Source organism: Sus scrofa, chromosome 2, assembly GCF_054392235.1.
Source record: "Sus scrofa isolate SSC_HxYL_T2T_F1_AM1 chromosome 2, Sscrofa_HxYL_maternal_Yorkshire_Landrace_v2.0, whole genome shotgun sequence".
Taxonomy (NCBI): Eukaryota; Metazoa; Chordata; class Mammalia; order Artiodactyla; family Suidae; genus Sus; species Sus scrofa.
The window spans coordinates 3,047,158-3,068,936 of NC_139384.1; the positions used below are offsets into that span (position 1 = coordinate 3,047,158).

At 59.2% G+C, this 21,779-nt stretch overlaps 1 protein-coding gene and 1 long non-coding RNA gene across 42 annotated transcripts in view; both read right to left on the reverse strand.

The window, feature by feature from the left end:
- LOC146405023 (uncharacterized) overlaps positions 1–5,210 on the reverse strand; it is a 42,633-nt gene extending 37,423 nt beyond the window's left edge. For all 3 annotated transcript variants that reach the window (XR_014836729.1, XR_014836728.1, XR_014836730.1), the window contains exons 1-2: positions 4,799–5,210; positions 4,108–4,240 (exon numbers count right to left, since the gene is read on the reverse strand). This is a non-coding gene — a long non-coding RNA (uncharacterized LOC146405023). The remainder of the gene's footprint in view (positions 1–4,107; positions 4,241–4,798) is intronic.
- An 8,449-nt stretch (positions 5,211–13,659) lies between these two features.
- CTTN (cortactin) overlaps positions 13,660–21,779 on the reverse strand; it is a 29,677-nt gene continuing 21,557 nt past the window's right edge. For 23 of the 39 annotated variants that reach the window (XM_021082658.2, XM_021082653.2, XM_021082651.2 and 20 more), the window contains 5 exons: positions 19,735–19,883; positions 17,498–17,587; positions 16,738–16,894; positions 15,929–16,000; positions 13,660–14,791 (listed from right to left, as the gene is read on the reverse strand). In XM_021082658.2, the coding sequence (XP_020938317.1) occupies positions 14,655–14,791; positions 15,929–16,000; positions 16,738–16,894; positions 17,498–17,587; positions 19,735–19,883 (605 nt within the window). In that variant the 3' untranslated portion in view covers positions 13,660–14,654. The remainder of the gene's footprint in view (positions 14,792–15,928; positions 16,001–16,737; positions 16,895–17,497; positions 17,588–19,734; positions 19,884–21,779) is intronic. The other 16 variants (XM_085010495.1, XM_085010481.1, XM_085010472.1 and 13 more) reach the window with 1 other exon arrangement.

The window sequence follows — 21,779 nt, forward strand, 5'->3', positions numbered from 1 at the left end:
CCCGGGCCGCGAAGAAGAACGGAGCCAGGACGGCGCGGGCCCGCCCTCCCTCCCGCTGCCGCCGGGAAGCGTGTCTGAAACTTAAACGATGGACCTCGCCGCCGGCCTCCGTTCCTCCGCGGCTCCCCCCGTGCGGGCGCATCTTCCGTCTGGGCGGCAGCCGCTCGGGGGCTCGGCCGGACCAGCCCCGCCCGCCTCTTCTGCAGCCGGGCCCCCCCTTCGGGCCTCCCGCCGCCGCCGCCCGTGGTTCCTCCCAGACCTTAAGCACCCCCATCCTCCCTGTCTTGTGGTTCCTTCCAGACCGCCGCCGCCGCCGCGCCGCCGCCTCCAGAGAAATGCATCCGTCTGTCTCGTTAAGACGCGGACAGGGGAAGGCTTTCTCCTGTTTGTACCCGGAGGCATTTCAGCAGCCAGTGAACCGGCCGGTCCCGCGGGGTTTGCACACGTCCATTCCCAAGCAGGCCAACATGCCAGTGGCTGGGGCAGCCCAGCAGCTGCATGCTTTGTGGGGAGTCGGGGACTTTCCAGACTCGTTTCTCAGACTTCAGCAGACCGGAGCCCTTCCGTGTCGAACCCGTGCTGTGTCCGTGATCTCGTTTGCTGTTGCTGTGACCTGGTTCTGCCTTTCACAGTCTTTACCGTGTTTTTTATGTTTAAAATTACAACAATCACCGTCCACTGCTTCTACTCTGGAACTCTTTGTTTATAGCAATTCTGAAACTTTCATATGAGCCTTCAAATAAATACAGAAACAAGAAAAAAAAGAAAAAATAAAGTGTGTGCCTTGGGTGTTTTGAACCTGATCTGCATAAAACCATACTGTATTCAAATGCTGTATATTTAACGAAAGGGTAACTCTACCTTCAATGTATTAATGTAGCTGATAAAATAGTTATAGTGCCTTGGTTTCTGATCTGAGAAGCCCCTATCAATGCACAACGAAAAGTGAAAAAATGACTCGAGAAATGAAATGTTGAGAAGACCTAGACCTGATTCTGGAGCCTTTCTCATCGCAAGACTGTGGACTTTACACAGTCATTTAAGTTAAAAAATAAAAAGAGAATTGAAATAAGATTGTGTTATCAATTAATTTTCCATTAAAAGTCCTCTCTGCTACCCCACTCCCATATTTTCATTTAGTTAAAACAGAACAAGTTTGAGAATTTCCAAGGAAAAGGCATGACATTCCGACCAGAAGCCGGGGGCTCTGAGGCCTCTTTTCCCGAGTGCTGTGTCGCCCCCCAGTGGTCCTTTCTGGTAGTGCTTCTCCACGTCAGCCGTTCTGATCCATCACCTACCCCCACCCTGCCTGTCCTCTAGCAATCCGGGCCATTCATCACCACAGAACTACCAACACCTTTCCAAGCTGCAGGCGCAGCAACAGTCTGGGTGGCTCTTGCAAGAAGGACGAGGTGAGAAGAACATGAGTCCAACTGTCATCTCCGCGCTGTCCCCTCCCTCCCGCCCCCAGCAGCCTGTCATCTTGGAAGATGGGTCTGGGGTGTATGAAGTGTGTTAGGAGCTGCCCCTCAGCCTGGGACTGGATTAATCCCAGCCACTGCGAAAGTCTGCTGGGCAGTTCGGCCAGGTGGGAGCAGCAGCCGCCCCACCTTCCGGGGGCCCCTGGGCAGACACCCTAGGCTGGTCTGCTAAGTGAGCCAGTGCCTGCTTGCTTCCAGGGCCATCAGCAGTGCTGCTCTTTGGGGCCAAAGCCAATCAGATACCCAGACTCTTCATTTCAAGCAACAAATGGAGCCAATATCTGAGAACCTGAACCAGGGGCAGGGCGGGGGGCTGTGGAGAGATGGCTGGGCCCTTGGGGGCCCCAGTCCACATGCTGCTGCTGCTGCTGCTGCCTCTGCTGGAAATACGTGTGTCCGAGAGTCGCAGGAGTGAGCCAGGGCCCTGAGCACAGCCGCCGGGCAGCCAAGCCTGGGCCCCATGTGAGATGGGGACCGGATCAGCAGGTGAACAGATGGTGACGGCTCACCTGCAGCTGGCGGCCTGCACACCTGAGGCTCCTGCGCCTCGAGCCACCCTGAGTCCACGCAAAGACGGAGGGGGAATGCGCTGGGCTCTTGAAACCCCAGAACCCAGAGAGCAGGAGGACCCAGCCCTCGCTGCCCCAGGGGAGTGACCACAGCACGAGGCGGAAGTCATCCCTTCCGGGGAGCGTCCCGGGAGGTAGCACAGGCTGGGCAGAACCGTAACCCTCCCCACAGCAGGCTCCGTGCTGGCCCGGCACCCACCAGGCACCTGGGGCGCTGTGAGGCAGGAACGAATAACCCCGTTCTCCCGGTGAGGAGACACAGTCTGGCCAAGGCCAACGGGAAGGGCAGAGCCTGGACGTGCAGGGAGCTTCCGCAGCTACGTCTGCAGGTAGCAGAGAACCGGAGAAGTGCTGCTGGCGTCAGGCCCGCCACTGATGACAGGGACACCTCGCTCTGCTCCCTCCGAAGTCATCTGCGCACAGCAGGGGCCCAGGCAGCTGGGCGAGGAGGGGGCTGCCCCCACTGAGGCCCCTCAGGGTTGTGAAAAGGGGAGACTGACTTCAGAGGTAACCTGGTTACCTCACTTCCCTCGACTAGAGTCAGGGGTCCTGGACCCCAGGGTTCCGGGTTTTCACCAGCAGACGTGAGGTCTGTAGAGGAGCCACGGCTCCGAGATGCATGACGTGTGCCATCAGCTTTAACGCCCAAACCCACCGCCCCCCGGCCCCAGGTAAGTAGTGCCAAGCTGATCATCTCTCTTACTGGCGGAGGAGACCGAGGCTCAGAGAGACCAGGCACCACCTCCCCCAGTGTCCGTGGCTGAACAGCCACCCTGCAGGCTGAGTCCGCCCCAGGCCTGGAGCTGCCCCGGTTCGTCCAGTGCAGTCCTCCTGGCCCGGCCCAGCCTGAGCCCATTTCTGTTGCTCACACACAGCTGCAGGTTCCGGCTGATACAGCGCCTGACCCGACACCTCGCATCTCACCCACACCAGGAGCCTCCCTCTGCAGTTCCAACTGGGGCAGCCCACCCCCCTTCCCGACTCCCCTCTGTGGCAGAGACAAAGGCGGACTGAGGGCAAGATGAGGAGGCACAGAGTCTGACAATGAGCCTAAGAGGCCCACACGGCTTCAAAGCTTCCCATCAGGCCAAAGCATGGAGCAGCAGCCTCCTCCCCTGGCCCTGGAGCCTGCCAGCTGGGCACGCTAAAAATAAAGCCTCCTTTTCCAAGCCGGAGTTTATAAATGTGACTACAAAGGCCCTGATGAAGACATCAAGGCTCCAGGGCAAACCGCATGGCCTGAAACCTTTAGCACCCCACGGGCTCGTCAGGAAAGCCCGGCTCTGCCCCTCCCACACAGGCACCAACGACCAGCTTTTTCCGGCAGCAGCCAGGAGAACAAAGCGGGGAGCAACCAGGAGAACGAAGCGGGGAGCACGGCGGCTCTTACGGCGGCAGGAGAGAGATCACGAAGAGAGAAGCCTGGACACGTCACCAAGTACAGGCCACAGTGTGTCCCCGGCCGCAGCACAGAGACGGCGTGGACCCCAGCTCTGCCATCAGGCCCCACGCCCACCTCGTCCTGAGTCATCTGACCCCCCCCCCCCCCCCGCCGACCTCTCCTCGCTCTTCCTCCTTTGCTTTAGCCATGTTCCCACCTCGGGGACTCCTCTGGGCCCGCTGAACCCAGAACGTTCTTCCCTGATCTTCGCAGGGCCTGGACCACCAAGTTTAGGGTAGAATCACCCCAATCGCACGCTCATCTCTCTCCATTTTCTTTTTTCATGGTTTTGGTTTTGTTGTTTTTGGCTTTTTAGGGCCGCAGGTGCTGCACATGGAAGTTCCTCGACTAGGGGTCAAATCAGAGCTACACCTGCCAGCCACAGCCACGCTAGATCCTTAACCCACGGAGCGAGGCCAGGGATCGAAGCCGGGTCCTCATGGATACTAGTCGGGTTGGTTACTGCTGAGCCATGACGGGAACGCTGTTCATGGCACTTAGTGCTACCTCCGACTGGCTTACTAATTTGCTTACCGACCATCTGCCACCACCGCCCCCACCCTATCCCCCCACACTGGTGGAAGACAAGCCCTGTGAAGACGGGAGCTCTGCCTACCTCAGGCACTGCTGTTCCCCTGGCCCGGGCAATGTCTGCACAGGCAGCTGCTGCTCCTTCCAGAGGCCTCCGGTTGGCCCTCGAGCCTCAGTCCCACTGCAGCTCCAGAAGCTTCCATCTGATCCTCAGAGACCTGGTAAGGACAGAGACCTCCCTAGTGCCTCCAGGGACTTCTCCAGAGAACTGCCCGCCCCTGTACTGACTGTTCCTGTCCCCTGGCCTGGAAAATTACTGGGAATTCTCCCCTTGGCCCAGCCATTTATCTGCTCCTCTGGGTCTAACATGCCACCCCCTCCCACCACCCCCATGAAACCCAGCACCTTCTCTGTCCAGAGCTATAGGCCTCTCCGGTCCTGCCCCAGGAGAGGCTGACAGCGCAGAAATCAGAGCCATGCCCAGCTGGAGGATGTGGGCCACTAGGTGGGGAGAGGAGCATTTCTCAAATCCCTCACCGGCAGCGAGGCTGGCTACGCTGGGCAGATGCCTGGGCTCAACAGCCTCCGGGCCTCTCCCTTGCCTGCCGGGCCTGCCATTTGGATGCAACGCACCAGGGATGGACACCTCCCCCGGGCTGGGCCGCTCCAGTAAGCGGAAAGCGCCAGCACCACGGGGAGGTGTTGCTGGGAGGACGGAGCCGTCCAGGCTGGGTGCGCAAAGATACCCCCAGAAACAGGTGTCTGGGATGACTTACCTCCATTCCCGGCTTCCCTTCTGCCCTCCGCTCCCGAGAGCCGCTCCGCGGACCACAAGAACGCCCGCGGGGGCTGAGGCCGCCAGCCTTTCCTGCCAGGCTCTGGGTGGAAAAGTGACGGAAAACGGGGCTCACAGAGGTCACAAGGACCCGCCGGGCGTCGAGGGGCCTCGCGCGCCATCTTGGTTGCGGCCCCCGTCCCTGCTCGCCCCGGGCACAGCCGGCGAAGGAAGCGCCTCCAGGCCGGGACGCCTGCACCAGCGCGGCCACGGGCCCCAGGGCCTGCCTGCCCCAGGACCCCAGAGGACCCAGCAGAACCGGGCCCCGGCCTCGCGGCCGTGCGCTCCCACCGGGAGCAGGCTCTGGAGCAGGGCGCGGAGGATGCTGGTCCCGTTGGCCACGTGCCCCTTGTGAGCCAATGAAGACTGGTAAAGGGACCACAGGCCACGTGCCCCACGTGGGCCAATGAAGACAAAGGAACCGATGATCACGTGCCCTGTGTGAGCCCATTGCTGGCCACGTGCCCCATGGGGACCAATCACAACTGGCAAAGGAGCGGGGCTCCACCTTTAGCCCAACTGAAGTAGGCAGGGCAGCTTCTGACCAATCCGCGAGCCAGGAGGTGGGCGGTGGACTAGGCGACCCCGCCCACCGGGAACTGCGGCTTGAAGGGGGCGGAGTTGCAGGTGTTCCCGGGGAGGGAGGCGGGTGCTGAGTGAGAAGCCGTGGGAGCTGCGGAGGCCAAGAGCGCCGCCCGGCTTCCCTTTCCACGCGAGGCCCCTGTGTGCCCCAACCTGCCCCCACGTCCACGTCTAGCTGTCGGCCGGGAAGGCGCCTCTGTCGTGGGGCCCAGGGAGCCAGGCACAAGCCCCGCTTTTCTATGGGAGCACATTAGGTCATTGTCCCAGTAGCTTTGTTGTTTTGAGTCTCAAGGCCTCGCAACCACGGCGGCGCACGCACAAGGAGAAACAGAATTACCGCTGTCCTGCCGCCATACAGTTTTAGCCTTAGGCAGACGTCACCTTCCTCCCTCACACCCCTTACCTGCTTTCCAGCCATAATGCACGATTTCACCTTCCTCCACCCCCAGCCTTCATAGTGTCCCCTCCTCTTCATAGTGATGGTGGCCCAGTATCCCACTGAGCAGGTACACTGTAATTTCTCTGACAACCTCTTTTAGTTGGACTTTAAAGGTAATTTCCACTTTTCTCCTTTGCAGCATCATCTTATATCCCGATCTCTTGAGGTGTGGGCTCAGGATCACTGCCACACATGCCTCAGCCCCCGGGGACACAAGCTGGGCAGGTTCTGTGCAGACCGGTGGGGCAGATATAAGTAAGCCCTGTGAGAAAGAGTTTGGGGTCCAGGCTCAAGAAACTCATGCACGGCGGGTTGTTAGCGACACAACTAGGGCAGCTCCACACAGCTGGGGACACCTTTACTCTTATCCCTGGAAGCAGATCAATTTAAGTAATCCTTGTGCCGGGTGATACCATGTTTGGCTGCCAGTAATAGAAACCCTGTTTGAAAGTGGCTTCAACAAAGAGTGTGTTATTTTTTCCACATGACACAAAAATGTAAGCTCCAGGAGGGCAGGGATTCTGTCTTGTTCATTACCCCCCACCCAGAACAGGAAGTTCTCAGGTAGGAATGTTGGAGGAGTGCATAAATGACAGGGCGCTAGATGGGTGCGTGACAGAGCAGGATCCTAGGGAGCCTTCCCAGAATGGGACCCCACCGCCACCATGTCCTCTGCCTGCCTTTTGTCTGTAGAAAAACTTTAGTCAAAGAATGAAAGTAATCAGAGAAGTGAGGAAATGTTGAAGCCAAGAAAAGCAATCCAACCAGACAAAATAATCGTAATTTAACCATTAAACAAAGCCCAAGTTCCTCCTCAAGGGCTAGAGATGATATTTGAAGCCATGTCCTTGGAGCTGTGTTGCAGATACTGAAACCCCACCAGGTGGAAGAAGTTAACTGCAGGCTACCCACCAGCAGGTAGACCCTAGGCTGTTGGAACCAGAGGGTTGATGATGCTCACGCCCAGTGACCTCACCACCAACCAATCAGAAGAATGTCCGTGCGCCGATCATACACCCCCAACCCCTCCCCCCACCCTGTCTTTAAAACCCTTTCCCTGAAAGCCTTCGCGGAGTTCCAGCCTTTTAAGCACCAGCTGCCTGGACTCTTTGCTTGGTGCCTGCAATAAACCCTGCAATTTCCTTCCCCATAACTGGGGTCAGTAGCTTGGCTTTACTGCTCCAGGGCAAACAAACCCAAGTTTAGTTTGGTAGCAGGTGGTCCCTGGCTTTGGTCAGCAATGTCAAGGCTGAGACTCTCTCAGCCCTTACCTCAAACTTCTCAGCCTCACAGCAACAAAAGGCTGCTGCTGCTCCACACATCACACTCTTCCAAGGCAGGAAGAAGAGGAGACTGTGACAGCTGCATCTGTCCCCCTTGAACAGGGAAGCCAGTGCTTCCCCAGGAGTGTCTGCCAACATGCCAGCAGCCACAACAGTCCTATAGGGAAGGCCAGGGAAGGGAGCACTTAGCTTGGCACGGTCCTGCTAGGAACGAAAATGGGGCTGCGTGAAAAAACAGAAGAGGAGTGGAGAGTGGGCAAGTGACAGATGCTGTGACAAGAGTGACTGGGGAGAGTGTCCTCACTAAGTATTCTTCTTCAGTCTAGTCAACCTACAACATGATACTCGCGCCAAGTGTACAACATAATGATTCAGTATTTTTATGGATTATACTCCATAAAAAGCTGCTATAAAATATTGGCTATATCCCCTGTGCTGCACATAACATCCTTGTAATTGATTTTACACCTAGTACTTTGGGCCTCTTAACCCCCTTCACTTAGCTTGCCCCTCCCCCTCCCCCTCCCCCTCACTAGGCGGGGCTGCGTGAAAAGACAGAAGATGACTGGAGAGTGGCTGGGTCAGCGGCAGATGTTGTCGCAAGAGTGTCTGGGTAGTGTCCTCCCTAAGTCTTTTTTTTAAAGTATGAAGTCCCTTCACAATGCTGTACAAACCATCACCACTACCTAGTCCCACTGCCCCAGACGAAACCTTGACCCCATTAGCGGTCAGGCTGCATTCCTCCCACTGTCCTCAGCCCCCAGAAACCACGAATCTATGGTCTGTCTCTGCAGATTTGCCGTATGAATGTGCCTGGCTTTTTTCCACTTAACATAACGCTTTCTTTTCTTTTTTTGTTAGGGTCACACCCACCGCATATAGAGATTCCCGGGCTAGGGTTTGAATCGGAGCTGTAGCCACCAGCCTACACCGCAGCCACAGCAACACTGGATCAGAGCCGTGTCTTCAACCTACACCACAGCTCGCGGCAATGCCAGAGCCTTAACCCACTGGGCGAGGCCAGGGATAGAACCCACGGCCTCGTGGGTGCTCGTTGGGCTTGCTAACCACTGAGCCACGATGGGAACTCCGCATATTTTCAAGGTTCGTACCTGGGGTAGCCTGTGTCACTGCAGCTCCCTCTATGGCTGAGTAAGATTCCGTTAACTGGATGGGCCGCATCTTGTTTATTCATCTGGATACGAATGATGGACGCTTGGGTTGTGTCCACCTTCTGGCTGTTGTGAATAGGGCTGCTGTGAACATGGGTGTGCAAATATTTGAGTACAGAGTTTCCCTAAAAGTCTCCAGGGCGGCGCCGTCCTCCAGGGCTGGTGGGAATGTAAAATAGTGCAGCGGCGGCAGAAACCGGTCCCGCGGTTCATCAGGTCCAAGCCCGAGTGACTGTATGACCCAGCAGGTCCTCTCCTTGGTATACGCCTGAAAGAGCTGAAATCTGTCCCCAAATCACTTGACACCGTTTCAGGGGGCAGGTCAACCACCCAGATCAGAACGTCTTCATCACCAGGAAAGGACACCCAAGCCGGTCGGCAGCCACTGCCCCCCCCACCTCGTCCCCGGCCCCTGCCAGCCTCTAGTTTTTCTGTGGATTATCTGAGGCTGTCTCTCTTATTTCTACAGCACCAATTCTTATGCAAAGAGGCGAGGACATGCACTGGTCAGCTTTCCGTTTTCGTGGGTGTGGCACCCCCGCACCCAGCAAGGATCCAGGAGCCTTCACAGAGTGTTAGATGTTATGCATAACGTAGAGATGACTTCAGGCTATGGGCGGATGCGCATAGCTTATATGCAAATTCTAGGCCATTTTACATAAGGGACTGGAACATCCAAGGGTTTGGGTGTCCGCGGAGGTCCTGAGGACGACGTCGCCCAGGCGACGCTGGAAGAGGAAATGCCCGCTTTGCTCAGAGGGCAACCCAGCTGTGCTGCGTTATCAGCACCATCTAGTGGCCAGTCTGGGGAAACGTCTCGCGTAGCCTCCTCGCGGCTCCATTCCATTCGCGCCCCTTAGCGGGTCCTGCCCACGCGTGACCTTTCCACCTCTTTTCATCCGTCTCTAGTCTACTTTTGGCAAAACCTCCGACCAAATATCACACCACGTCTTTTCCCCGCGACCCAGATCTGAGGACTAGACAAGTTAGGGCAGCATCTCTCTGTGCCAGTGGGCAGGTTCTCACCCGGGCCACCCTTTCCTGAAGGCAATGTCCCTTTAAGGACCCAAGGCCCTCGGTTCCAGCTGCACAGCTTGCTGGACCTAAAGCCTTACCTCCCGCCCCAGGTGCCGGCAAGCCCCTAGGCTCTAGGTCCAGATATTGACAAAATGATAACCTCACAGTTGTCAGGATGTGGGGTTGGCTTTCCAAGCGCTGTGTTCCTGCGTCCTCTCCTGTTTCAGCCCCAAAGACGTTGCCTTCTTATAAGCCCACCTCTCCATGTAAAAGACCTTTGTTAAATTTACCTAAAACGCCTGGTGTTTTGCAGCGAGGGGGTTTTCATGTCTAATCCCAGTAGTTCCAGAACTCAAAATCCTTGTTTGAATTTTATCACAATCTGTAGAGAATCACTTCTGTATTTTTAAGAAAGCAAAGCAAACATCCTGCATGGCTGTGGCTGTGGTGTAGACCAGCAGCTGCAGCTCTGACTCCACCCTTAGCCTGGGAACTCCCATATGCTGCAAGTGCAGCCGTAAAAAGGAAAACAGAAAAAGAAAAAAAAAAAAAAAAAAAAAAAAAAAAAGGAAGGAGGAGTTCCCGTCGTGGCTCAGTGGTTAATGAATCCAACTAGGAACCATGAGGTTTCGGGCTCGATCCCTGGCCTTGCTCAGGGGGGTTAAGGATCCGGCATTGCCTTGAGCTGTGATGTAGGTCGCAGACGTGGCTCGGATCCCGAGTTGCTGTGGTTCTGGCGTAGGCCAGTGGCTACAGCTCTGATTAGACCCCTAAACTGGGAACCTCCATATGCCGTGAGAGCGGCCCTGGAAAAGGAAAAAAAAAAAAAATTAAAAAATAGGAGTTCCCGTCGTGGCGCAGTGGTTAACGAATCCGACTAGGAACCATGAGGTTGCGGGTTCGATCCCTGCCCTTGCTCAGTGGGTTAAGGATCCGGCGTTGCCGTGAGCTGTGGTGTAGGTTGCAGACGCAGCTCGGATCCCATGTTGCTGTGGCTCTGGCGTAGGCTGGCAGCTACAGCTCCGATTAGACCCCTAGCCTGGGAACCTCCATATGCCGCGAGAGCGGCCCTGGAAAAGGAAAAAAAAAAATTAAAAAATAAAATACTGTTATGCTAGTCTCTATGAGGACGCAAAAAAAAAAAAGGAAGAAAGCAAACATGCAGACTATAAAAAAGGAGAGAAGAAAGAAGGGGGCATTCATTAAAATGAAACATAAGCAACAAAATCAATATGCATTTTCAATTATTAGAGTGTCAACGATTTACAGTGTTTACGATGCTTGCATTTGGCAAAAGTAGGCAGCAACATACTCTGGCCTGTAAGCTGGGGCAGACCTTTGAAGAACGTGAAAGTTCATATTGGTTTACCCGGCAAATCAGTTGGAAATTGTGTTTGCAGTCATAGCACATACTGGAAATAACAATGGTTTCAATATAATGAAAGTTTTCTGTTGGGGGGGGTTGCTTTTTTGTTTTTTTAGGGCCGAATCTGCGGCATATGGAGGTTCCCAGGCTAGGGGTCGAATCGGAGCCTCAGGCTGCCAGCCACAGCCACAGCCACAGCCACAGCCACAGCAACGTGGGATCCAAGTCACTTCTGTGCCCTGCACCGCAGCTCACAGCAACACCAGATCCTTAACCCACTGAGCGAGGCCAGGGATCAAACCTGCATCCTCATGGATCCTAGTCAGGTTCATTAAATACTGAACCATGAAGGGAACTTCTATTTTATTTTTTGCCTTTTCTAGGGCTGCTCCCGCAGCATGTGGAGGTCCCCAGGTTAGGGGTCTACTCAGAGCTGTAGCCGCCGGCCTACACCATAGCCACAGCAACGCGGGATCCAAGCCACATCTGAGCCGCATCTGGGACCTACACCACAGCTCACGCCAATGCCAGATCCTTAACCCACGGAGCACGGCCAGGGATCGAACTTGCAACCTCATGGCTCCTAGTCAGATTCGTTAACCACTGCGCCACGACGGGAACTCCATGAAGGGAACTTCTAGAACGAAAGTCTTATTGATTTAAACATACACACACACACAAGCTGGGATTTAAGTTTTATTCCGGTTCTTAGTGAATGACAGCCTGGAGGTGGCCTCTCTGGTAGCTCTGAAGAATGGCTCCAAAGAGGCAGGAGAAGTGGCCGCAATTACAGACACGATTTGGGCTGGAGCTATGCGTGCTCAAGCACACAACTCAATAAAAGGTTACTGCGAGTCACGAGGAACAGGTTTCTCCGTGAATGATTTTAGTGCCCACCCCCCACTTCTGTACAGGAAGATGCGAGAATCTGGGCTCATTAAAATTCTTCCTGAGACATCTAACCATCTAAAATCTCTGTGCTTTTCCAAAGCTCAGAAATCCTCACCCTGTTCTCCATCCTGAATTCCTCTCGGGCTGCAGTCCGTTAGCAACTGCGGTGACCAATGACTTGATCCTTGTAGAACTGGATGGAGGGCAGCATTCTTTAAGTTTATTTCTCATTAAAAAAAAAAAAAAGAAGAAGAAGCAGGCAAGACGAGTGTGGCAGCTCCATGATGTCATCATGAACCAGGCTCTTTCTATTTTTTACTCCACCATCCTCAGCAGGGAACTTCAATGTGCCTCATAGTCCAAAAGAGCTGGCAGAGCTCCAGCCCTCACACCCATATCCCAGACTATAGGAAGGAGAAACAGGGGAATGGGAACTGGCTGCTAATGGGCATGGGCTTTCTTTTTGGAGTGATAAACATGTACTAAAATTGATTGTGGTGACAGCTGCACCACTCTGAATATACTAAAAACCACCGAACTGTTTGCTTTAAATAGGTGACATACAATTTATGAATTACATCTCAACAAAGCTGTTTTAAAAAATCATGTAATGTGATATTAAGTGATACCCCTACAAAAGAAAAAACACATGAGCTCCCTGGTGGTCTAGTGGTTAGGACTCGGAGCTTTCACCCCGAGGCCCAGATTCCATCCCTGGTCCGGGAACTCAGATTCCACATCAAGATGCTGCAGGCTGTGGATTGGGGGGACCCACCTCCCCAACACACACAGTAAGAGGGTTGGGTCTGGAGAGACCTGCAGTTTTAAGGAGGGGGTCAAAGTGGGCCTAGAGCACAGACAGGCTGGAGGAGGAAGAGTAAGCTGCAGGCACCTGGGTCCCGGCAGAGGGGGGATCAGTGCAAAGGCCCTGAGGCAGCAATATGCTGGCAGGTGGGAGAGGCCACTGGGCTCTGGGCAGTGTGGCTGGAGCTGAGGCAGGAAGGGACAGCGGGAGGAAAGGCAGGGGGCCTCAGGAGGCCCTGGGGCCACCGTGGAGGTCACAGCCTGAGATGTTGAGATAACTTTAGGGGTCACCAGAGGTGGGAGCAGCCCCAAGGGGGAGGCGCTTCAACAACCCATGAGAAGTCAGCTGCGTGGACGGGGCTGGCGGGGAGGCAGGTCACAGACTAGTCGCACGTGGGACGTGCGGTCGGATGCGCTGGCAGAGCAGACGGAGGGAGAGAAGGGGTCAGGGTGACCCTCTGCCCTGCAGGTGACACAGCCACAGGTCCCGGGGTCGCCCACGGTCACCTTTGGGAGGGCGGACTTCAGCCCACCTGAGGGTCACCAGACATTCGCCCCCACCTCCTCACCCTGCCCGCGCCGGAGGTGGCGTCTCCAGGTCTACCACGAGGTCAAATCAACAGAGAAAATCTTGCCGTCAAACCTAGACGGTGCAAGTCAGCAGGCGATCCCTGAGGACGGCCGAACCCGCCGGCTGGCTTTAAACGTGGGTGAGGAAGAGCAGCCCTAAGTCTGCCAGTGGCAGGAAAACAACAGGCCACCCCACTGACCTATTCGCATCCGCCTGCGTTCCCTTCCGTGTGTCATCGTCACGGTCAGTCAAGTGCAGCCTCTGTCTGCCCAGGGCAGAAACAGCCAAAGGGGTGATGAAAAAAAAAACCACCCAGGATTTAAAACATGGACTGAGACTAAGGTACATCACTGTTTCAGGAAAAACGAGCTCCTAACACAGTCGTTACCTCTCCCGGTTAAGATGCGTCCCATTCACTCCATCGCTCCCTGCAAGATGCTCTCAGCTCAAGCTCGAGGCCGCTCCTGGGGCCCGGGTCAGACAGGGCGAGGCAGCGGGAGGGGCCGCTCCCTCCTCCGAGGGAGAAACGGGAGCGTGACCAGCCGGCCAGGCAGGACCACAACAGCCCAGCAGCCAGCCAGCCGCGTCCCGCTCCTGCACGGCGAGCCTGTGTGCGAGGGGCCCGGCGGCCTTCGCTGCAGGATGAGGCACCAAGCACAAAGCGAACCAGCAGCAGGTGGATCAAAAAAAGTTTATTTGGAACATTTAATTTAAAAAAACCATACCTATGAGGTGTGCTACAGAAATTTAGATACAATAATTGCATATAAAACCCGACCTATCTGTGAAAATGCACTTCAGGGAAGAAAAGCCGTCCCTCGGTCACTGCCACCCAACCCCAGAGACCGCCCACGGGATCCGGGATCCGGGAAGGGCGCTGCCCGCGGGCCTCCGGGTCCCTCGGGGACGGGCTCCCGCAGCGACCACGCAGAGGGGCCACGGAGCCTCCGGGCCAGAGCGTTCCCCCTTGTTCGCTCCCAGTTCTCAGGTCAATCGAGCAAATCTGGTTGTCTCTTAACTTGGTATTTTGGCAGAAGAGCACAGCTCCCTTGATGGGAAGCGTTTCTGGAGGTCACCACAGGGAAGGGACCCGCCTTCCCGCAGCGGAGAGGCTGTCCTCCCAGGGCCGGCACTGGCCGGGTGACAAGGGGCCACCAGCGAGTGCCGGCCAGGCCTTCGGACCCAGGGGGCGGGAGACTGCAGGGAGGGCAGTCGTTAAGGGCCCGGGTGACACTGCAGCGAGGGGCCGGGGCTCAGGCGGAGAGAATGACAGAGACCGTTGGAGCCCGAGGGGTTCCGGGGCGGGGAGGCCGGTCCCCACCTCGGAGCGGCTGTCCCTGTGGTCATTTCCACAGGCCCCTACCCGTTCCCAGCCACAGGGACAGGAGAGACTCCCCAGATGTGCCCCCTGCCCCAGCGACAATGGGCGGAGACGACCCGGTCCCCAAGGTCCCCCAAGGACTCCCCGCGACAGTCGATTTGGCAAAGAAAGAAAATACCTTAAATGCATAAAAACAATTACCGACCCTCCGAGGAGCATGATTACAATATATTAGCAAATTCTGTGGCGTAAACATTTCCAAAAGCATCAGCAAAAGTATTAAATGTAAAAGCCGTTGGGGTCGGCCCCCCGCGGAACCAGCAGGAGGCAGGCGCGGCCGGCGCGGGCGCCCTACTGCCGCAGCTCCACGTAGTTGGCGGGGAAGAGCCCGTACCTGCCCTTGCAGAGCCCGCGCCACCAGCCGTCGTCGATCATCTCGATGTTGGTGATGATGTCGTCGGGGTCGAAGGAGATCTCGTCGTCGCCCGCTGCGGAGCAGGGCACAGGGCGGCGGTGAACCCGGCGATGCCGGGGCCGCCGCCGGGAAAACCCGCCAGGCACGGGGCCCTCTCGCCCGGACCGCACGCGCCCTGGGGACGCGGGCCCTCGGGAAGCGGGGCCCTCGGGACGCGGGGCCCTCGGGACGCGGGGGCCGCGGCTGCGACCCCCTTCCTTCCCACCGCCCCCACCCCCCTCCCCAGGGGAGGCGGCGTCCTTGCTGGGGGAGGACAGGCAGGTGGCAGGCGGCCCCTAAACACACCAGGGTTCGGAGGCAGCCAAGCAGCCCTTGCTACGAGGGCAAGAACGCGTTCGCTGAGGCTCCGAAAGCCAGGCTGCTCCTCCTGAACAGGGAAGCCTGGAGGGAGCCCTGGCTGAACGGGAGGGGCCGGGCGGGCGGGGGCGGGCGAGACCCCCCAGGAGGGAGGCTCTTCCCAGGGCAGAGGACGCTCCCCGGAGTGGCTGGACGCCTGCACCAGGAACCACGCTACAGGGGCTGGAAGTTCGAAGAGGATGAACGGGACCTTGGGGGGCCCACAAAATCCTCAGCAGCTGCGAGGGGAGACGTGGGGCCCTGGCAGTGGAGAACGTGGTTGGCACCAGTGGGCCAGGTGACAGTGGTGACCACCACGGCGGAGGACAGACGGAGGACAGACAGCCACAGACGCTGCCAGGATGCAGGGCCTTGGCCGGGCCGCCAAGGGTCACCCCAGAAGGAAAAGCGCCAAGGGCCTGAGGGGCAGGGGGCTGCTGGGGGGCTGCTGGGGGGCTGCTCCGGGTGGGATGGGAGGGCACTGGGGCCAGGCCCAGACAGGACCAGGACCAGAGAGTTCTGGGTACAGCTGGTAAACGTGAGGGCCTCTGCAGGTGTGGCGGTCTCAACAGTGACTCTGCACTCTTGGAGGAAACCGCTTCTGTAGCAGTGTCCCGGTTTGGGCTTTTTAGGGGGACGGGGCACCCTGCAGCTCTCAGGCGATTCAGGGAGGGAAAGCCAGGAACTCTCTGCACTGCATTTACTCTTTCAAGTAACTTGGAAAATGCAGCGAAATCCCCATTTCTAAAACGGTGAGGGAGGCTTGGAGGGACGGCGGCGGCCCTCCCGCGTGGGGCCCGGGCCCCTTTCTCACCAGCCTGGTAGTCGTACAGGGCGATGGCCGTGATTCCAAGGTCGTTCTCGTACTCGTCATAGGCACCTTCCTCTGCAACACAGAGGACCCCCGTGAGGGCCCGGGCCCCCCTCCGCTGACGACCTTCCCGAGGCTGCGAGGCTGCAGCGGAGGCCCAGGCGGGAGGGCGCTTTCCTGGGGCGGCCAGGCCCCACCCGCCAGGAGGACGGGCTTCAAGGGCCCGGCTCCCGGCTCCAGCCCACCTGGCGAGGGCCAATGACTCTGACAGGTCCCAGGACACTTTCAGAAGGTAACTTTTTACGTTTTAAATACTTCGCACTAATTTTAAGAACGGTCACATCCGAGTTAGGGGAATGGCAAGTGGGAGACGGCCGAGCCCGCCTCACAGCGCGCTGGGGGAGGCAAGAGCTCTGCCCTGTGTCGACTCTGGGACGAGGCGCCTGTCCCTCCCAGGCGGAGAAGGCCTGGGTTAGGTCCGTCCGGGGACATTCCCGGACGCCTCATCTTTACAAGGAAGAGCTGGACCTCGGCGTTCAGCCCCCTGGGAAGACGTCCGAGGCCTCACGCTGCTCTGGCTCCTGCCAGCGTCCAGAGACCGACTGGGACCAGAGGGCAGCAGGAACCCCCTCCCTCAGGCCCGCCCTGCTCAGAGGCCCCCACACACTCAGGGGTCTTCCTGGAACCCCCGACTCCCAAGGCTGGGCCCATCCAGAAGGAGAGGAGGCCGGAGGGCACGGCTGGCGGGGGGCAGCAGGGAAAGAGGCGACTTTCAGAGAACGGGGGCAGAGGGGACAAGGCAGGGGCCGCACCTGCTGGGTAGTGGCCCGGGGCCTCCGTGCTCTCGTAGACGGCCTCCGGCGCGCAGGCCTCTCGGTAGCCGGCAGCCTCCACGCTGTACACCGGCTCAGGCTCGTGTGTGCTCTCGGGGGCCCTGTAGCTCGGCTCGGCCTGAAGGGGAGCCGCGTCCTGTGAAGGGTCAGGGAGACAGTTCTCGCGGCCCGGACAGGGTCCCTGAGCCACACAGCCGCGCTGCAGTCCCAGCTGAGACGAACTGAGGACGCCTGGGTCCCAACCATGGTACAGCGGCAGCGGCGAGAGGACCAGGGCCCAACCCCTCCCCCACAGTCCTGTTCTCGCACCTGGACACCCCTGTCCTACTGCCACCGGAGACCCGTCGGGCGCCCACCTGCCGGCACCGCCAGCCGTCAGGGCTGCTTTTTCCAGGGGCGGGTTCGCCCTGTTGCCTTGCCAGGCCCCAGACCTCCGAGGCCACCCAATCCCCCAGGGCACCTCTGAGGGCAGCTCCACAGCGTCTCCCCATCCCACGGCCAGAGCAGCCAAGCCCGGGGGGCGGGGGGGGCCGTTCGCGCCAGGCCCTCTGTGGAGGGGAGGCGAGGGAGTGACCACCGAGTCACACGCAGGAGGACACCAACAGCGCTCTGCTGACACCCCCGAGCTGCAACCAAACTCCCCGAGCCCTGACACCAGCCGCGGTTTGAGGGTCTCCGTGTCCACGGGGCGCTGACCCGGGCAGTCAGACTCACCTACAAACTGAGCAGAAGCACCCACCTCATAGACGGGGCTCGACGGCGGCCTCTCCGGAGCGGGCTGAGGCGTGGGGGACGCGGGCGGCGTGGGCTTCTGGGCCCGGGCCTGCTCCTACGGTTCAGAGACGGGGGTGGTCAGCGGGGAGCCGGCCGCGCCACGTCACCGGCAGCAGCACCTTGGGAGTCCGCAGAGAGGGGACACTGCAGACGTCGGGGCGGGTCTGCTCTGCAGCACGGGTCCCCGTGAGTCCTCCCAACAGACCCCCGGGCCCGCGCCCCCCCGCCGCCCCTCACGACCCCGGGGCTGCTGGGACCCAAGCCAGAGGCAGCAGGCGGCCGGTCACCCACACCTGCCCCAGGGGCCCACGTCTGCCTCGGACGCGGAAACACAGGGAGTGGTCTCTGCACGTCACATGGACGCGACCTCCAGACACAGAGAACAGGCCGTGGGGGAGACGCTGAGGTCCTGACCCCAGGCCTGCGAATACGGAGCCTTCCAGGCACGAGGCTGCACCGGTGGCCAGGCAAGGACCTGAGCTGCGGGGTGGCCTTGGCGTGTCCTTACAAGAGGGGGCAGAGGGAAAGCAGAGGTCGTGGGGGTTAGGAAGCACCAGAGGCAGGGACACGCTCCTCGGGAGCCGCCAGCAGGAGCCAGCGCCGTGCCGCCTAGGACTGCTAACGTCCAGACGGTGCGCTGACAAACGGGGCCCAGCCCCTGCACGGTGGGAACACGGCGCAGCGGCCCCGGGAAGCCAGTGCTACGACCAAAAGGCTGGATTTCCTCCCCGCCACAGATAAGGACCTGAGGCTCCAGGGAGGTGGGTGGCTCTTGGGGGTGGGGGTGGGGCAGGAGCTACACCTGCTCCGCCAGCCTGCCTCTCCTACAGGGGACGGCACCACTGTCGTGTGTCCTGAGACCCGCACAGCTCTCGGCACCAGAGCAGCTCTGCATGGCCTGCAGAGGGCGGTCACGAGGCCCCACAGCGCCTGGAACAGCGCTAAGTACCCATGTCTCCTTGAAGCGGCCACGCTTGGGCTGGGCTAAGCATGGGCTCCCGGAGTCCCAGGCCTGTGGCCACACTGCAGTGGCACAAGGTTCTGTGACAGCCACTCCCGACCCGGCCGGGAACAGAGACACCCGTGGGCTCTCGAGCTCTCAAGAGTTGAGAGCCGAGCATCGTGAACCCCGCCTGCCCAGGGGAGTAAGTACTCAGACGCCAGCGCCCCCCACACTGCAGGGCTCAGGTGGACAGGGAGAGGGCAACCCGGCCAAAGGGACTGCAAGGGAACCTGTGAAGCCAAGAGGCTGGATACAGCGACCCAAAGCCACTTTCTTCCCAAGCCTTCCACTCCTTCTGCATCGTTCAAGTCTCGGGGGTTAAACTCCAAGTCACAAAACGAGAAACAGACGCCTCACAGCGTGATTACGACGAAGGGAAACCACAACGTCCCAGCAATTCAGGAACGGCACGTGGTCATCACGCAGGCCTCTGTCACTGCGACCTCACGCACACGCCAGCACGCGGATCGGCTCATTTAACCCGGTCCCCAGAGCCCGGCGTTTCCTGCCCACGCGTTTCTTTCCTCAACCACCGTTCTCGCTGGACCGGGTTCCCAGGGCCCTCACTGCAACCCAGGAGGGGGTGTCCACGGTGGAAGGAAAGCCTCGCGGTCTGTGATACATCACGCACGTCGCTTCAGCTTCTACCTACGCCCCCAGTGTCGAGGGGCTTCCACAAGCAGCTCAGAGCCGAGCCCAGGTCGCCCAGAGCAGGTGACAAGGTGGGACCAGAGCCATTAGGCCTCAGTCCCTCCAGAAAAGCTGGGGAAGGCGAGTCCACACCCTCCTGCTCACTTGTCACGGCTCCCGTCTCCACCCTCCCTCGTGGGAAAACAGGATGAAGGTCCCAGGCCGCCCCACAGCCCCAGGCTCCAGGAGCAGGTGCCACGCGGGCAGGCGCACTGCGTTCATGGGGAACCCCTGTGAGCCCAGCCGCCCCCCAGAGAGTGGGTTCCTGGGGTGCGACGAGCGCAGAGGCTGCGGGACTGAGGACAGGCTGGTGGGCGCCGCAGCACTGGGTCAGCAGGGGCAGGACTGGGGCAGGTCAGTGGACGAGCGTCTGGGGACAAGTTAGGTCCCTGAGAGCAGAGCGTTCGGGGCGAGCCCAGTGCCATCCCCAAAACCCCTCTGGATCGCAGATAGGGAGCGAGGCAGGCCCGCAGCCCGAGGTCCTGGGCCCTCTGGCCACGCTGACTCACCTCCAGCTGCCGCCGGGCTTCTTCCTGCTCCTGCCTCTCCTTCGCCATCCTCTGCGCCCGCTCCGCCTCCGCCTTCCGCCGGTCCTCCTGCTCCTTCTCCTTGGCCAGGTTTTCAAAGTTGGCTCTGATGTTGCTCGTTTTGCTGTTCACTACAGAGGAAGGAGAGGTGCCCTCAGCACCGCCTGCAGTGTGGGGTGTCCAGGTCAGCGCCGCGGGGGAGGGACAGTTGGCAGCGGGTGGGCTGGGAGCGGATGGAGGGTTCGAGGGGTGAGGGTCTGTGCGTTTGCCACACAGCAGGTGAGGGCGCCTCTGCTGGAGGCGCCACACGTGGCAGGACTCGCAGCACAGCCCTGCGTGGGGAACGCCGGGGGGCTCCAGCCATGGCTGTGCCCTTTCCCACCAGAGCCTCGCCAGGAGAACCCCGAGGACGCCCTTGGTAAGACAGGAACAAGCCCAGACGTTTAGAACACCTCCAGCCTCTCACACTCTGCGCCCAAAAGGGCGGGCGGGGACACCACGACTGCTGCCTCGCAAGTGCGGTGGCGCCCCCCGGAAACACGTGTGTCTCTCTGAGATGCAGCTGAGCCCGTTCTTCGTGGACTCTCTCCTCCCTGAGACGACACGACGGAAGCACCAGGGCTGGGTCACCTGGGTGAGCGCAGACCCGTTCTCCAAAAGGAGCAAGCGGAGCCTCTTGTGCCAAAAACTACAGTGTTTGTTGTCGGTGGGAAAATTCAAGCTTTCGAACAAAATGAGAGGTTTGGGGCGCCTGTGCCCACTCCCAGCTCCACTCAGCGCCTCTGCCAGGCTCGATGATGAGGGCTGAGTGACGAAAGCGCGTCTGGGTGCGGGAATCGCCACAGTTCGGGCACCGCGACCTTCCCGTGACCCCGACGTGACGCCGCAAAGGCTGGTTGTACAAGGGGGCCTGGCCTTTAAGAAAACCATTGACTGGCCACCTGCCGGACAGGGGTACGAAGACTCCCCCAGGGGCTGGCAAGGGCCGTGAGGACCCCTTCCCTTTTCTAACTGGAATCTGGCCAAGGCCAGGTTTTCTTCATCCACCGAATCTGTCCCAAGAGACCGACGGGACGGAGAAGCAGCTGCCAGCTGAGCCGTCCGACGCGGGGGAGACACAGCGACGTACACCAGCGTGGACCGCAGCCAGACTGGCGACCAGAAGGGGTGTAAGCGGCACGAGCTTTGAATCACTACGTGCTGCACACCTGCGCTAACGTGACACTGCAAACCAACTCCACAAAAGTCGATTCCAAGCACGCTACTCCTCTCGCCCCTCGACTTTGAGCGTGTGGTTGTCTTTCACGGACGGCACTGTTCCGTCAACACGTGAGTTTCACTATGTCACACAAGTTACTAAAACGCTCAGTTCTTCCGTTTTAATTCTAACACAATAAAGCTCAAGAGACACGACCCACATAAACAACGCTTTCTAGGGCCTCGGCAGTTTCTACCTGTGCCCCAAGACCAGAGTCTGCAGGCTGCAGACCCACAGGGAAGAGTGGCCTCTGCTTCCCGGGTGTGCCTGAGCCCTTCTATCCCGTGTAAATGCCCCCCCAGCCAAATCGTATTTCCTCTGCGCCTGGCCCATGATCCAACGGTGTGCCAGCAGGTGCCCGGAGGGCAGGGCGCGGGCAGCCTGTGGCTCAGGCAGACGTGGGCACTCGCTGCTCAGACACCACAGGCACAGGGAGGAGCTCAGGTGGCCAGGGCTGGGGGCGTAGGTCCGGCAGGGACCACCCAGAGCCCAGGCCGGCCGTGAGAGGGCCCTGGAGGACCCGCGGTCCAGCCCTGCTCTGCTAAAGCATCCCCCCCACCCTGAACAGAGCCCCTGCCAGGCCAGAGAGCTGCGAGGAGCCGTTCCGGAAGGTGCCTCTGCGCCACTGCGGAAACCGCTTCCAGCAAAGGCGCCCTCACACTGCTGTCTGGCAAACGCACAGAACCTCACCCTGGAGCCCTCCGTCCGCTCCCAGCCCACACGCCGTCAACTGTCGCTCCCCCGCGGCGCTGTCCTGGACACCCCCCAC